Here is a 12,126-nt window from a genome sequence, read left to right as displayed (position 1 = left end):
GGCGGGCGTGCGGCAGAGCTGGGCACTCCGCATCCCCAGTCACCGCCCAAACTGCTGGGCACGTTCCAGCGGACACAAACGATGCTTCTCGGGAGCTTCACGCGCTGGATCCCCGCGGAGCGTTAAAGACCCAGTTCTAGATCTTCCAGCTCCTGAAGGAGAGCAGCTTCTTTCTGAATCTTCTCCACCTAGAACAAAAAAGCACAAGGTGGCCCGGATGTAGCTTATTACAAAACAAAGCCCAAATGAACTGCCCGCATCTTAACGGTACCTGATTCTTCTCCAGCTGTTTGCCTGCAGCTGCTTGTTCTTTCAGCTGCTCAATTGCCTTGAGCTTCTGTGAAAAGAAACAAACGAAAAAGCCCATTAACACAAAAATATTGGTGAGCCAAGAACAGGAAAAAAGTCTCAGAAGTTCCTGCACTTGCAACCGCCCGATTGCCCGGGCGGCAGGCCTCAGTGCCGATGGCACATTCCACTTAGACATCTCCAGATGCTCAATCCAGAACTCCCGGCCAAGCAAAGACATCTCTCTCAGGGCTGCTTAGTCCCCGAAACCAACATCCCGCGTTACCCCACCGACAGGCTAGATCCAAATTCAGGAATTACTCCTCCACTGTCACTATCCCTCTTCACCACATGTTGTCCTCAGAAAGCCTGGAATGTTCAGGGACCATGAAAAGCAGGAGGCAGACAAGAGAAAACCCTGATGGATTATGCAGAAAGGGGAAGGATTCTCTCTCCTGAACCACACAACCTCCATTTAAGCTGAGAATTCCCTAGATTGGCAGTAAATGGCACACTCACACTGTTCACAAGTTTGGGAAGGGACCAGAACCACAGGGCATGGCTCAGTTCTCCCATCCAACAAACAAGGAGCCCACGCAGCTGCTCTCCACGCGTGAGCGCCTTTAACCTGCGCCCTCAGCTGTGAGGATGGGTGCACGTGCAACAGCATTCCTAACAGGAGACGGGGGTGCTCTTCCAGGCACCGTCAGCGGCTCCTGCGCTGCCGGGCACCACCCTGGGAAGACCGAGGGAGCCCTGGCAGGGAATGAGCCCTGCCTTGTACAGATGGAGGAGCAAAGGAAGGTGCTTTGCCAGTTCAGGAAACGGACACCTCGGTAAATCACAGACTCACAGGGTGGTTTGGGCTGAAGGGACCTTAAAGCCCCCCACCCCCACCCCCTGCCACGGGCAGGGACACCTTCCACCAGCTCAGGCTGCTCCAAGCCTCATCCAGCCTGGCCTTGGACACTTCCCGGGATGTCACGCCACGCTGCTGAGCTCGTCACCGTAGAGCTAGACTAGACCCTGCAGACCATCTCTTAGGGAAATCTGCTGTTTGTTAGGGAAAACCAACACCCTCACCTTTTTCAAATTCTTTATCTTCTTGTCAACTTCCGGATCTCCTGAGGTAACAGCGGGCGCAGCGCTCCGTGGGGTGTTCTGTGTCGCTGAGGGCTGCGCAGATTCCTGGTTCGCATCAGCTTTGGCCTCCTGTAGACAAACAAAATAAACACGTCCTCTAGAAAACACCTTTGATTACGGAGGGACTGGAAACTGTCTTCAATCCTTCTAAGGGATCCATTTAGTGTTTCTTCCTTTGCCGGTTTCCTGGTGCGCTCCAGCGTTTGAGAGTGACTTGCTCGGATGGATGGCATTACCTAGGCACGTGCTTTCCACAACAACGGGCTGTCAGACAGCAACTCGCGTGCTGTTTCTTGTTTAAGTTCTACCTCAAGACCCCAGCCACAGACAGCACAGGGAAGCATCCGTCAGGATGGCACGACCAACACATACACAAATATGTACTGAAGCAGACTGGTGGGTCGGTGTCTCTGAAGTAAAAGAAAGGGCTCACAACCAGTGTAAAAAATATTTAAAAATCTTATTTAAAGAAAATGATTGCTTCAGAAGTTCATAGAAATTGGAAGACTAATGCCAAAAGCTGATTGCTATCTGCCTAGCCGAGGAATAGCAAGCAGAGGGGGGCACAGGATGGGCTGCCTTTGGTCTGCCCTGACCCCAGGCCTCAGCCCTGACGCAGGTTCTTACCCCTCCCTGGCACCGAGGAAACCTCTGCAGGTCACCCGGAGGCACAAAGTCAGAATCACCTTGTCTCAATGCTGATTTCAGCCAACATGCACGGCTCCTAACCGAAGGTGTCATTTTTAAGATACCCTTCTGTCCCTGCTTTAGTCCCATTAAAGGCCTCCCACCCTCCCACAGCTCGGCACATGCCGGACTCACAGAGGACTCTCAGGGCAACCAGCGGTCACCGCCCCGAGGCCGAGCGGTCCCGCTGCGAAAACCGATTCCCCTACCCTCGAAAGAGCCGCTTCTGCTGTACCTGCTTAGCAGCCTTCTTGGCTTCATGCTTCCTTTGATTTTTGAGAGCTGTTTTAGAGAGCGGCTTGTCACTGCTGCCCGGCTGCGGCTTCATGTTCTGAGGCGGCTCATCCTCGTGCTGCAGGACACGCAGAACGAAGTTACACAACGGGTACGCCACGGCGGCAAGCGCCTGGGTGCAGAGACCCGACAGCGAAGCCCCGGACCTGCTGAAAGCGGCATCCTGCGCTAAGACGGACCCTAACGGAGGAGCAAGGAAGGAGCAGGCGCCCTCCCTCTTCCGAGCAGCAGAAGAGAGCGTGGCAAGTTTCAAACTCATCCGTTCCCCGGTTTGGATGGGACTATCCTCTACATCCCAAAGATTTCAGGGATTTCTGACAAAATAACAGAACTGCCATGTTTTCAGGCATCTTTGCTGCCTTTGCCTGTCGATCGTCTGCGAGAGCAGACAGCAGCACACCCGCCAGATGCCTCCCAGGCCCAGCGGCCTCAGAAGCACATGGCTCGAGACCAAAGCCCCTCGGACTTCAACATCCAGGGCGCAGGTGGAGAAGGGATTATTGCTACACCCCCCACCCCGAAAGCGTGGGGAAAACCAGTCAGGCGAGCAGGTCACTGCACCGAGCGCTGCTCCAACTGCAGCCCACGTGCCGACAACCCAACCTCCTCCTCGCCAATAAGCTTACCCAAAACCCCAAAAGCAGCGCTGGGAGGACAGTGCACCCCCCCCGGGGTTAGACAGGTCAGGTCACCCACACCAGGGGCTTTGTCTTGGAGTACCAATTTCACTGCAAACCCAACCCAAATTTGTGGCTGTCGGGAGCGTTTCTAGAGCTCGCACGTGCCTCTGTAAGAGCGGAGTACGTGGGCCGAAGGAATGGCAGTTTCCAGCACACGGCCCCGGTGAGCAAAGCGCCAGGGGGGACTAAGAAAACTTCTCCAAGCCCCGCACTACGGTCAGCTAACGCCCCTCGTGACCACAGACGGCAAAGCAGCGGCATGGGCGCCCTCGGTCCCGCACCACGCCACCTACTTACGAGCTTGGAACTCGTGGCAGGCTTGTTTCTCAGGGCGGGCGGGCGGTACGCCTGAGCGGGCTTCGGCTCCGCGCTGGGCAGTTCGCTCGGAACCGCCTGGTATTTCACCGCTTTGGCCGGGAACGCTCCATCCAGGAAGGGCTGCCAGGAAACCTGCCACATTTCTTCGCTGGCTGGAACGTCGTAGCGGTGCAGGACAGAGCCGGTGTAGTGCCATATCTTGTAGCCGTTGCTGACGCGCAGCCTGGGAGCACACGTCGCTGTCACAATGTGCTCCCCGTCGGGACACCAAGCGAAGTACGTGGAATCCGAGGCTACGGGTTTGGAGATGAGCTTGTAGTTTTTAACATCCCACACTTCCATCTGTCCCCTGAGATTCCCGAACCCTGCTAGCACCAGGACGTGCCCGTGGGGGCTGTAGTAGGCAGCATTGCGAGGACCGGTTCCAAAGTCAAACACGGGGTCGCACTTCAGATTGAAAACGGTCGCTTTGGCCGGCATAAAACCATACACAGCACAGAACTCCATGGAGTTGGGGCTCCAAACGACGTCATAAATAGGACCGTTTTTTGCTAAAGGGAGAGGGAAACAGGCAGCCGTCGTTAGGAGCACGTCTCCTCGGGGCGAGCAAGAACAAAAGCTGTAGGGATCCTGAGCCTGACGCTTTACAGAACGCCGCGAGGCGATCCCTGACAGCACACGGCAGCTCCGCCAACGAGAGCTGGGAACAGCGTCCCATGGGCTGCCAACCAGCGGTGCTTGGCCAGGGGAGCTGCAGCCCCTCCCAGTTAGCTCTGCAGGGCCAGCACCGGCCCTCACAGCAAGCACAGGCTGTGCCTGTAAAGGCTCTCTCTCCCTCGCTCCCCCTTCACAAACTGTCCCGCTGGAAACCTGCAAAACCAGGAGTTTTAGACCAGCTGGACAGCACTTCCTGGTCTTTAAATCAAGGTAGTACGGCACAGCTCAGCTTTGAGGAGCTGAGAAATTCTGATCCAAATCACCTTTGGGCCGTGCTCACGCAGGGGACTTTACAGGACACATTTTAACGTCAGCGAGCACACAAAAGTGGTTTTACAGGTAACGATTACAACTGGACAGTGTCAGAAGCTCTGCCAGGGTCAAAACATGAGGAGACACTGCTGAATGATGAATTGGCGATGGAAACTCGCATACGAGGGACAGGGGTGGATGACACCCAGAGGTCATCACCAACCTGGATGCCTTCACCTGTGCTTCACAGAAACGCCGGCTGCACTGCGACAACCCTGAGCTCCGGGCACCCGCCCCAAGCACCAAAGGATTTAAATCCCTGTTGCTTAAAACCTCGCCACCTTCAGAACCCAGGCTGGGCAATCGCACCGGCTGCGTGCTTTCCCCTTCACCACACCCCAGAGGACTGACCCACGGCAAGCGCAGGGCCAGAGGCGAGGCAGACGGTTACGCGGGGTGACACGGGGCGGCTTTACGCGGCGCCAGCGGGTACAGCGCAGGCTGCAGCAGGAGCAGGTGCCGGTCGCAGTCAAACGACCCCCAGCAAACACCAGCGTGGAAAACGGTCAGGCCTGAGCCTCAGAAGTAACCAGAAGATACAAATGCGCAGGAAAGGAGGCAGCGCGCCATCCCAGCACCCACAGCCTGCTTTTGCTGGAAAAAACAGTTTAACAACCCAGACATCGGTTTGGTTTTTGCCTTAGAAAGAACAGCTAAATTACATGAAAATTAGCGACAAACTTCTGCTAAATAAAGGTGCATCGGAAGTCAGTCACGGCAAAGGGCAAAGGTTTTCCTAAGCGTGTAACAGAACAACTAGCATTCTCGATCCAGGAGACCACCCCCAGAGAGGTTCCAGACACCAAGTAATGACCCTGATTTTCTTCCCCAGTGAAGTCAGCAAAGGGAACGAGGCACTGCGCTGGCTGCAGAGGGCAAACTGGAGACATTCCCCGCCAGCACTGGTCTTGTAGAGGAGGGATTCACAGCTCCTCCACACTCGCTTGGGCACGGAGAGCCTGCATCACCCCACGCCCAGGGCTCTGAAACACAGCCACTACCCGCTCCGTAGTCCCAAACCAGGTGGGTGTTTTACACACACCCACTCAAGCTCAGGAAAAATACCTCCACAGGGAAAGGAATGAACAGCTACCAGTTCGCCCAAGCCACGGGAGGTAAAAGCATCCTCTCGCTCCTCCCCAGCATCTTGTTTTGCTGCCTCAGAACACTTTCCCTTTTACAGTACAAAATAAAGGGCTTCTCGTGTCCAAGGAGCTTCCAAAAGTTGCTCTCCCTCTGCCTCGATTCCTGCAGTAGCAGCATTAAGTGCATGTCTGGAAGTGCAGGCAGGACCACGGTGTTTGGCAACCTAACTTCCCGCCCGTGAACACCCTCCCAGTCCAACTATCTGTGAATATTAATTGACAGTGGGTGCTCTCTGCCACTGGCACTAAGACAACACGCTAGTTCAGCTGGTAGGGGGAAAACCCAACCTACCCAACCCCCCTTACTGCAGGTGAAAAAGGCAATTCTGGAGGACTGGGTGTTGAGCACTCCGTGTTTGCTTTCAGAGATTTCTTCATTGCTCTAACGAAAGGCTGGCGGAAGAGCAGCTCCCGCTGTGCAGAGCTGTAACAACGCAAACCCGCCCGGCAGGTACTCACGCAGCTGCACCACCGCGCTCTCCCCGTCCGTGGCGATGTAGTGCAGGGTCTGCTCTCCGTAGTACGAGGCGCCGGTTTTGTCAACGTCCGTGCTGGCTACGACCAGCAGAGCAGTGGCTAACAGAACAGACACACAGGGGCTTCAGCACAGTTACTGCAACAGACCCCACAGCTAGCACGAACAAAGAGAACGCGCCGTGATTATGGAGCCGAGGCAGTTGCTGATCACAGTGCCATTGTTCCCTTCCGAATCCCAGTTTTCCTAAATGCTAACCCAACCGGAATAAATATCCTCCTTTCTCGGAAGAAAAGCGTGGGTTAAGTCTACTCGTTCACCGCTGAATTACGAGAACGTGAACGTGCTTTTTCAGCCATAAACCAGGTGCTCCTCTGAGGCAGACCCCAAGCACCCCATCAGCCTTGCAGAAAGGTTTCAGCAGCAGCTCCTCTGTCACCCCAAAGCGCACGCCCACGCGGGGGTACTGCAGCCCTGCGATACCTTCCCTCTGCTCCACACAGCAGGGGTGGAGGTAAAAAGGGTTTGACAAGCTTATCCTGAAGAGCAGAGCACAGAGAACTGTGCCACTCAGCCCACGTGTGGCACCTCTGCACACAGAGCTGTACCGATTCCTCGCGCTCTGACGTAAGCTCACGCTGACAGTCGAAGCACATCGTCACTGCACAACGCTCAATTAGACCCGGATTCGCTATTCAACTGCAGAATGTACCAACAGGTAGAATGCTCTGAACTACAAAGCCACGGAAGTCAGGACGTCAACGGGACTTCGGGGCGTTCAGAACTGTAACAGGGCACTGGCGTCAACGGCCGCCATCAGTGTTCATCTGCACATCCGCGCAGTGAACCAAGTAATTCCATCCCAAAGGGGCGGAATCTGAGTTTAAACATGCAGCTGTTATACCTTTTTTGTTCCACAGCATTGTCACCTTGTCAGCTTTAAAGAAGCTTTTGTTGGCCAGCGCAGACTGAGGACCGCCGAAGCTGGGGTACTGATAGAGCCTAACGAAGGATGGGGCGCCTTTGCTGCCCGGAACGTACACCGCCACCTAGGACAAAGCCACAGGTTTCGCTGCAGACAGTGTTCTGGGTAGCACAGCGCCTAGTCCCTGCTAGGGTGCTGTACCAAAATCCCAGGAATTTTTGTGAAGCAAAACAAGAACAGTAATTGGGAACAACAGGAGGAGTACCTTGGTCGGCTGCGCTCCTGGAGACAACACAAAATCATGAACCTTCTGCATATGCAGCTTATTTGCAATAGTATCTGCAAAAAAGAAAAAAGCCAACAAGGTGACATCAGTGAGAGACAACACCAGCCTGGATCACTTTGCTACACCCTCCATGGGCCTGTGTCACAGGCAAGTGAACAGCGCCCACGGTGCCGAAGCACTCGTTCGACTGGGCAAACCACCAGCACCCTCCCATTTCACCCCACGTCTTTATTGACCAAGGCAACCTGTCCCACGCCTGGGGCCGAAATCCAGCGTTTAGTGCTTGGAAGTTCGACGAGCAGGGAAGCTCCTGAACCCCAGGGGAACACCGGTCCTGTTTCACGCGAGGCGTGGCGTTCTCCAGCCGGTCTGTGCTGCCTTCGGAGCAAGCGGCACCAGTCACGGCCGGGTAGCACATGCCACTGCCCCGACCCGGGGCTCTCCCTTCGCCGGTCCAGCGGGTGACGCTTCACGAGAGGAGGCGCTGGCGGAGGCCCGTTCGGTGCCGAACGGTGCTCCTTTACACCGACACCTCCCGGGAGAAGCAGCTTTGCACCCTAAGCAGACAGCAGCATCCCAGCACCATGTTCCAGCAGGGAGTCTGCCCTGAGCCGCGGGCCTCGCGCTGCGCACGGTCCATGCGGCCCTAGTGCAGATTCGTTAACGTCAGCAGGGCTAACTCTCAGGGAGCTGCAGCTCTCGGGCTGTGGTTTAGCTCCCAGAATAATCCTCGTATCAGCTTCACATTTTAAAAAGAATAAAAACAAAACAAAGAAACACCAAAACACACACACCACCCCGTTCTCCCCCCCAGCAGTTTTCTTTTATTCCTTTACATTTTGGCTCTTACTCATTTTTATCTTCCTGCTTTTTTCTTCCCCTTCCCTTTCCGACCTCTAGTGACCCCGAATGTCCTACCACTGGTAGTAGATTTCCTGGAAGAAAAGGCTCCAGGCTCACAACCTCCCTTTGCCATCTGCGTGCGCTTGCTCACAAGCCACCCTGCAGCAGCTCATTGGCAGAACACACACGCCCCGAGCAGCGATCACAGACCTCGCTCCCTGCTGCCGGCTCCCTGGCTCTAAGCGAGCAGCAGCACGGAATCCGGCCTCTCTCACTGAAAGCTGGGTGCGCTTCGTACTGACGAGGCACCCAAGAGACAAACAGGGCAAAAACACACTCCATTAAGACATAATGATGCTGAGTTCCACATCCAAACAGAACACAGACCACATTTCATAGACAAAGGAAGCAAGAGAACAAAGGATGAATAAACCTGAGCCAAAAGAGCCCCCAGAAGACACCCACAGAGAACACAGTGAAGCCCTCTTGGGCAAGTACCCGCGTACCAAAGTTGTTGTTTTCAAAGAAGTGCACTTCGTTGTTTACGCTCCTGGCACAAACGCTCTCATCCTCTGCCCAGCAAGGACACCTGCGGGCGGGACAGAGAAGGTCAGCAACACCGCGCGACGCTCGTCCTGAGGGGGCGAGGGGTTCCTCCAGTTCTAAAGCCAAGCAAGTTCAAGCACGATACCCATTTCACACGGGCAGGTGACGTCTGCACAGTCAAAATACACAACCGGACCCAGGAACTGCCTGCCAGCCTCCCCGGGGCTGCAGAGCGACAGCGAGCTCACGCTAGGAAACGGGCAGTCCCAGCACAACGACACTTACAGCCCCACTACTCCCCTCCAGCCGGCGGCAGGCAACACCGCAGGCCAACACCGCGCTACAAGCTCTTTACCTGGATCAGACTTCGGAAGCCACGCTTCTTTGCAAGCAGTCTGCGTCCCCACACCTTACGTACCAGTTCTGCATCTTTTTCTGGATGAAAGATTTCACGCACTTCCCGGTTTTCACATCATGAAGCTGGAGGTTGGGCACCCCCGCCGTGCCATCCTTTGCAGCTGCAACAGACAAGGTGACAGTGGTGGTCTCTGGGGACTAAATCTGCTCTGCCATGACATTCCTTCTCGGGATTCCACAAGCAACCCACGAGGGGTGAGCTCTGGCAGGAAGCATCCCACCCCCAGGCCCTCAGCCCAGGCTGCTAACGGCTCTGCCTGTTCACGCGAGCCTTCCCACGGTCTTTCAGCCTGCAGAAGAACCAAGACTTGGGAGTGGGGGTTCCCACTCCCGCGACACAGCTAGGGCCACCCCCACTAGGCCGTGGGCTTTCATCCAAACCAAGCTGTCCTCGTGGCAAACGAGGCAGGCACGTTCCCCGCTCCTGCATTTTGCTCTCACAAGAACGCAGTGCCTTCGGTCCACCCCGCTGCAGCCACAGCTCCATCCGCACCAAAACAGCGCTGCTGGTCCTCTCTGTACCCCTCGGCTCGTTCTGGCTATCACAGCCCGCCCACTTCCACTGACAACTCAATGCAGATCCAACGGCTCTCCAGCAGCCACAATTGGCACCAATTCTGTCACTGGGACGGCCTCGTCCTCCCATGCAGCCTGTCCCAGACCACTTCCCGCTCGGCAGCCCGTGCCCCGCTTTTCGTGGCATTTACGCCGCCTACTTCAGATGCGCAACCCCTGCGAGACTGAGCCATCTCAGTCAGGGACAGAAACCCCAGAGGGGCAGGGGAGAGAATAAAGGCCTCTGGGCGACGGAGACGCTCCAGGCAGCTATGCCGGGGGGCAGGCCTACCCTGCGACAGCCAGCGGTGCTCCTGGCCCATACCGAACTGAAGCGCCGGGGGGGCACGTTATTCAAACACACGCTCTGCACAGAGATCAGTCAGCACGCGATAGGAATCATCATTTACTGTCTCTGTCATTTACTCAACAGAGCAACTGTCGGCGTGTGTGCGCCGACTGCGTATTCGTAGGAACGGCCGACAGCAGTGCTTTCAGCAGATGCCCTCCTTCCCTCCTCCCCTACACCCCCGACCACCCGCACACCCTCCTGCACACTTTCCGGGCTGCTCCTTAGTAAGCAAACACGCCACAGCGACAGACCGGGTAACTAAAGCCGGCACAGGGCAGTAAAACGTGCGGTCGTGCCCAGGACTTTCACAGCTGGCACAATACTCACTTGTGTAGGCCTGCCACGTCACCAGAACGCTATTCTTCGGGGAGAATTCAAGGCAAACCGCCTTCGGAAGGTCGAGGGAATGCAGCAGCTCGGCACGGGTGACACTGACAACGTTTACCCTGGAACCAAAGGATGCTGTTTCAATTAAACACGCTCAGGATCGTTAATGGTCAGCCAAGGTCACTTCTCACGTATTCGGCCCTTCTAGTTCTGGTCCAAACTTGGGCAATACAACAAAATTAGAAGAGATTTTTACCCCTCCTGCTTCTATTAACCTTTTGGAAGAGCACATTTTAAAAGCAGATACCAAAGAGAAGCCAGGGGAAAGCACTGGTGAAGATACATCCCGTTTTTATCTGCAACACTTGGGCTGAACCAGACAAGACACACTCTGCCCCCAGAGAGCCCACCCCCACTCCCGCAGTGCTGGAGCCGAGCAGCGGCCAACAAAGACCCCCGCTGAATCAAACACACACTGTCCCACCTATTTTTAAGGGTCGTCTGTCTAGAAGGGACAACGCTACGGTTTGGGCTTTCTGGGGCTGGAGGAGGCCGAACAGCACGGACCGGACGGCTGAACAAACACGGTCAAGCGGCACCTCCGAACCCCTGTGTTAAAGATGTGCCGTGTGCGGACCCCAAGAAACAAGAACGCTGGGATCAAGGTGCCTCCAAGACTGCTGTTCCCACAGACCGCATCAGGAGCCTGTTCCCCACCGTCTCACCAGCCGCTCCCCCCAGAAGGAAGGGAGGTGGGCAGCGCCCAGAGGCACGGCAGGACTGGAATGACCTGCCACGTGGAACGCTTTCATTTACAGTCAGTACCTGGGCACGCAACTGGGGGGTCTGAAAAGCATTTCTCCCCACAGACGTTTTCTGGAAATGGACCTTTTCAACTGATAAAAATTGTTGTTAATTAACAGTGAAGAGTCTGGGTATTTGGGAGAGCCAGAAATAACAGTGAAAGTACCGAATCCTCCACCCACACCACCTGCTTTCCCAGGGATGGCGAGACGGTGCTACCGAGCAGTGTCGCAGGTTTTTGAGCTGTTGGTAAGGACAGCACCCCCCCAGCAGCCCTACCTCCTCCGCAGGGCAGCAACCCCATGCTGCACTCTCACGGGAAGGATCTCTCCTGAGCTCCGTATGGCAGCTGGGCTGCAACAAAGCCGCTTGTGCTGCGTGCGCAGGAGGCGCACAGACTCTTCACCTTCACCTCTGCAGGTTATTCCCAGAAAACCAGGTACCATCAGAGAGGGACATGTGAGAAAACCCATATCCAGAGCCCACGGGAACGGGTGCATTATAAACATGAGAACCACGGGGAAGATTCAGGAAAGAAAGCCACTACTACAACTCATGCAGAAGTGAACTGGGTCAGTTACACCCCGTTTGCTCGTCTGTGTAAAGGCTGCTGCCCTTAACGAAAGCGGTTGCTTACAGGCATGAAACACGGTTCATTTAACACAAACTAAGTGATTACTGTCATGAAATGCACCAACTTTTCTCCGTTGCACCAGGCAAAAAGGGACCCATCCTTGCTGAAAGCAGCAGCTTTGCAGTTTTTTCCAGAGTCCCTGGAGAGACAAGAACCGTGCGTTAGCATTCTCACGCGCAGAGGCACTCTCGCCAAAAGCGACGAGCAACACACCGCCCTCCCTGCTGCGCCCCCGGGCAGCGCCTCGCCTCACGCGGCCTGCCACGATGCCGCAGCGATCCCCAGCCGGGCAGCGAGAGGCCAGGCACGCGTCAACCTTCAAACCCATCGCTCCTCTCAACGACCGGCAGCGAGAACCGATCCACTTACATTTATACG

General features: G+C 55.6%; 1 protein-coding gene across 1 annotated transcript; it reads right to left on the bottom strand.

Moving 5' to 3' along the window:
- Positions 1 to 122: 122 nt before the first annotated feature.
- EIF2A (eukaryotic translation initiation factor 2A, 65kDa) lies at positions 123 to 11,887 on the bottom strand (the record flags this gene model as incomplete). Its single annotated transcript, XM_010146919.1, has 12 exons — positions 123 to 188; positions 272 to 337; positions 1,372 to 1,500; positions 2,354 to 2,470; positions 3,390 to 3,961; positions 6,044 to 6,160; positions 6,964 to 7,108; positions 7,250 to 7,323; positions 8,620 to 8,702; positions 9,078 to 9,177; positions 10,311 to 10,429; positions 11,813 to 11,887. Coding segments are annotated over 12 exons (1,663 nt in total), but the record flags the coding sequence as incomplete, so codon positions are not given.
- Positions 11,888 to 12,126: the final 239 nt, after the last annotated feature.

Source organism: Eurypyga helias, unplaced genomic scaffold (assembly GCF_000690775.1).
Source record: "Eurypyga helias isolate BGI_N326 unplaced genomic scaffold, ASM69077v1 scaffold35822, whole genome shotgun sequence".
Classification (NCBI taxonomy): Eukaryota; Metazoa; Chordata; class Aves; order Eurypygiformes; family Eurypygidae; genus Eurypyga; species Eurypyga helias.
This window is presented reverse-complemented; position numbering and strand designations above follow the sequence as displayed.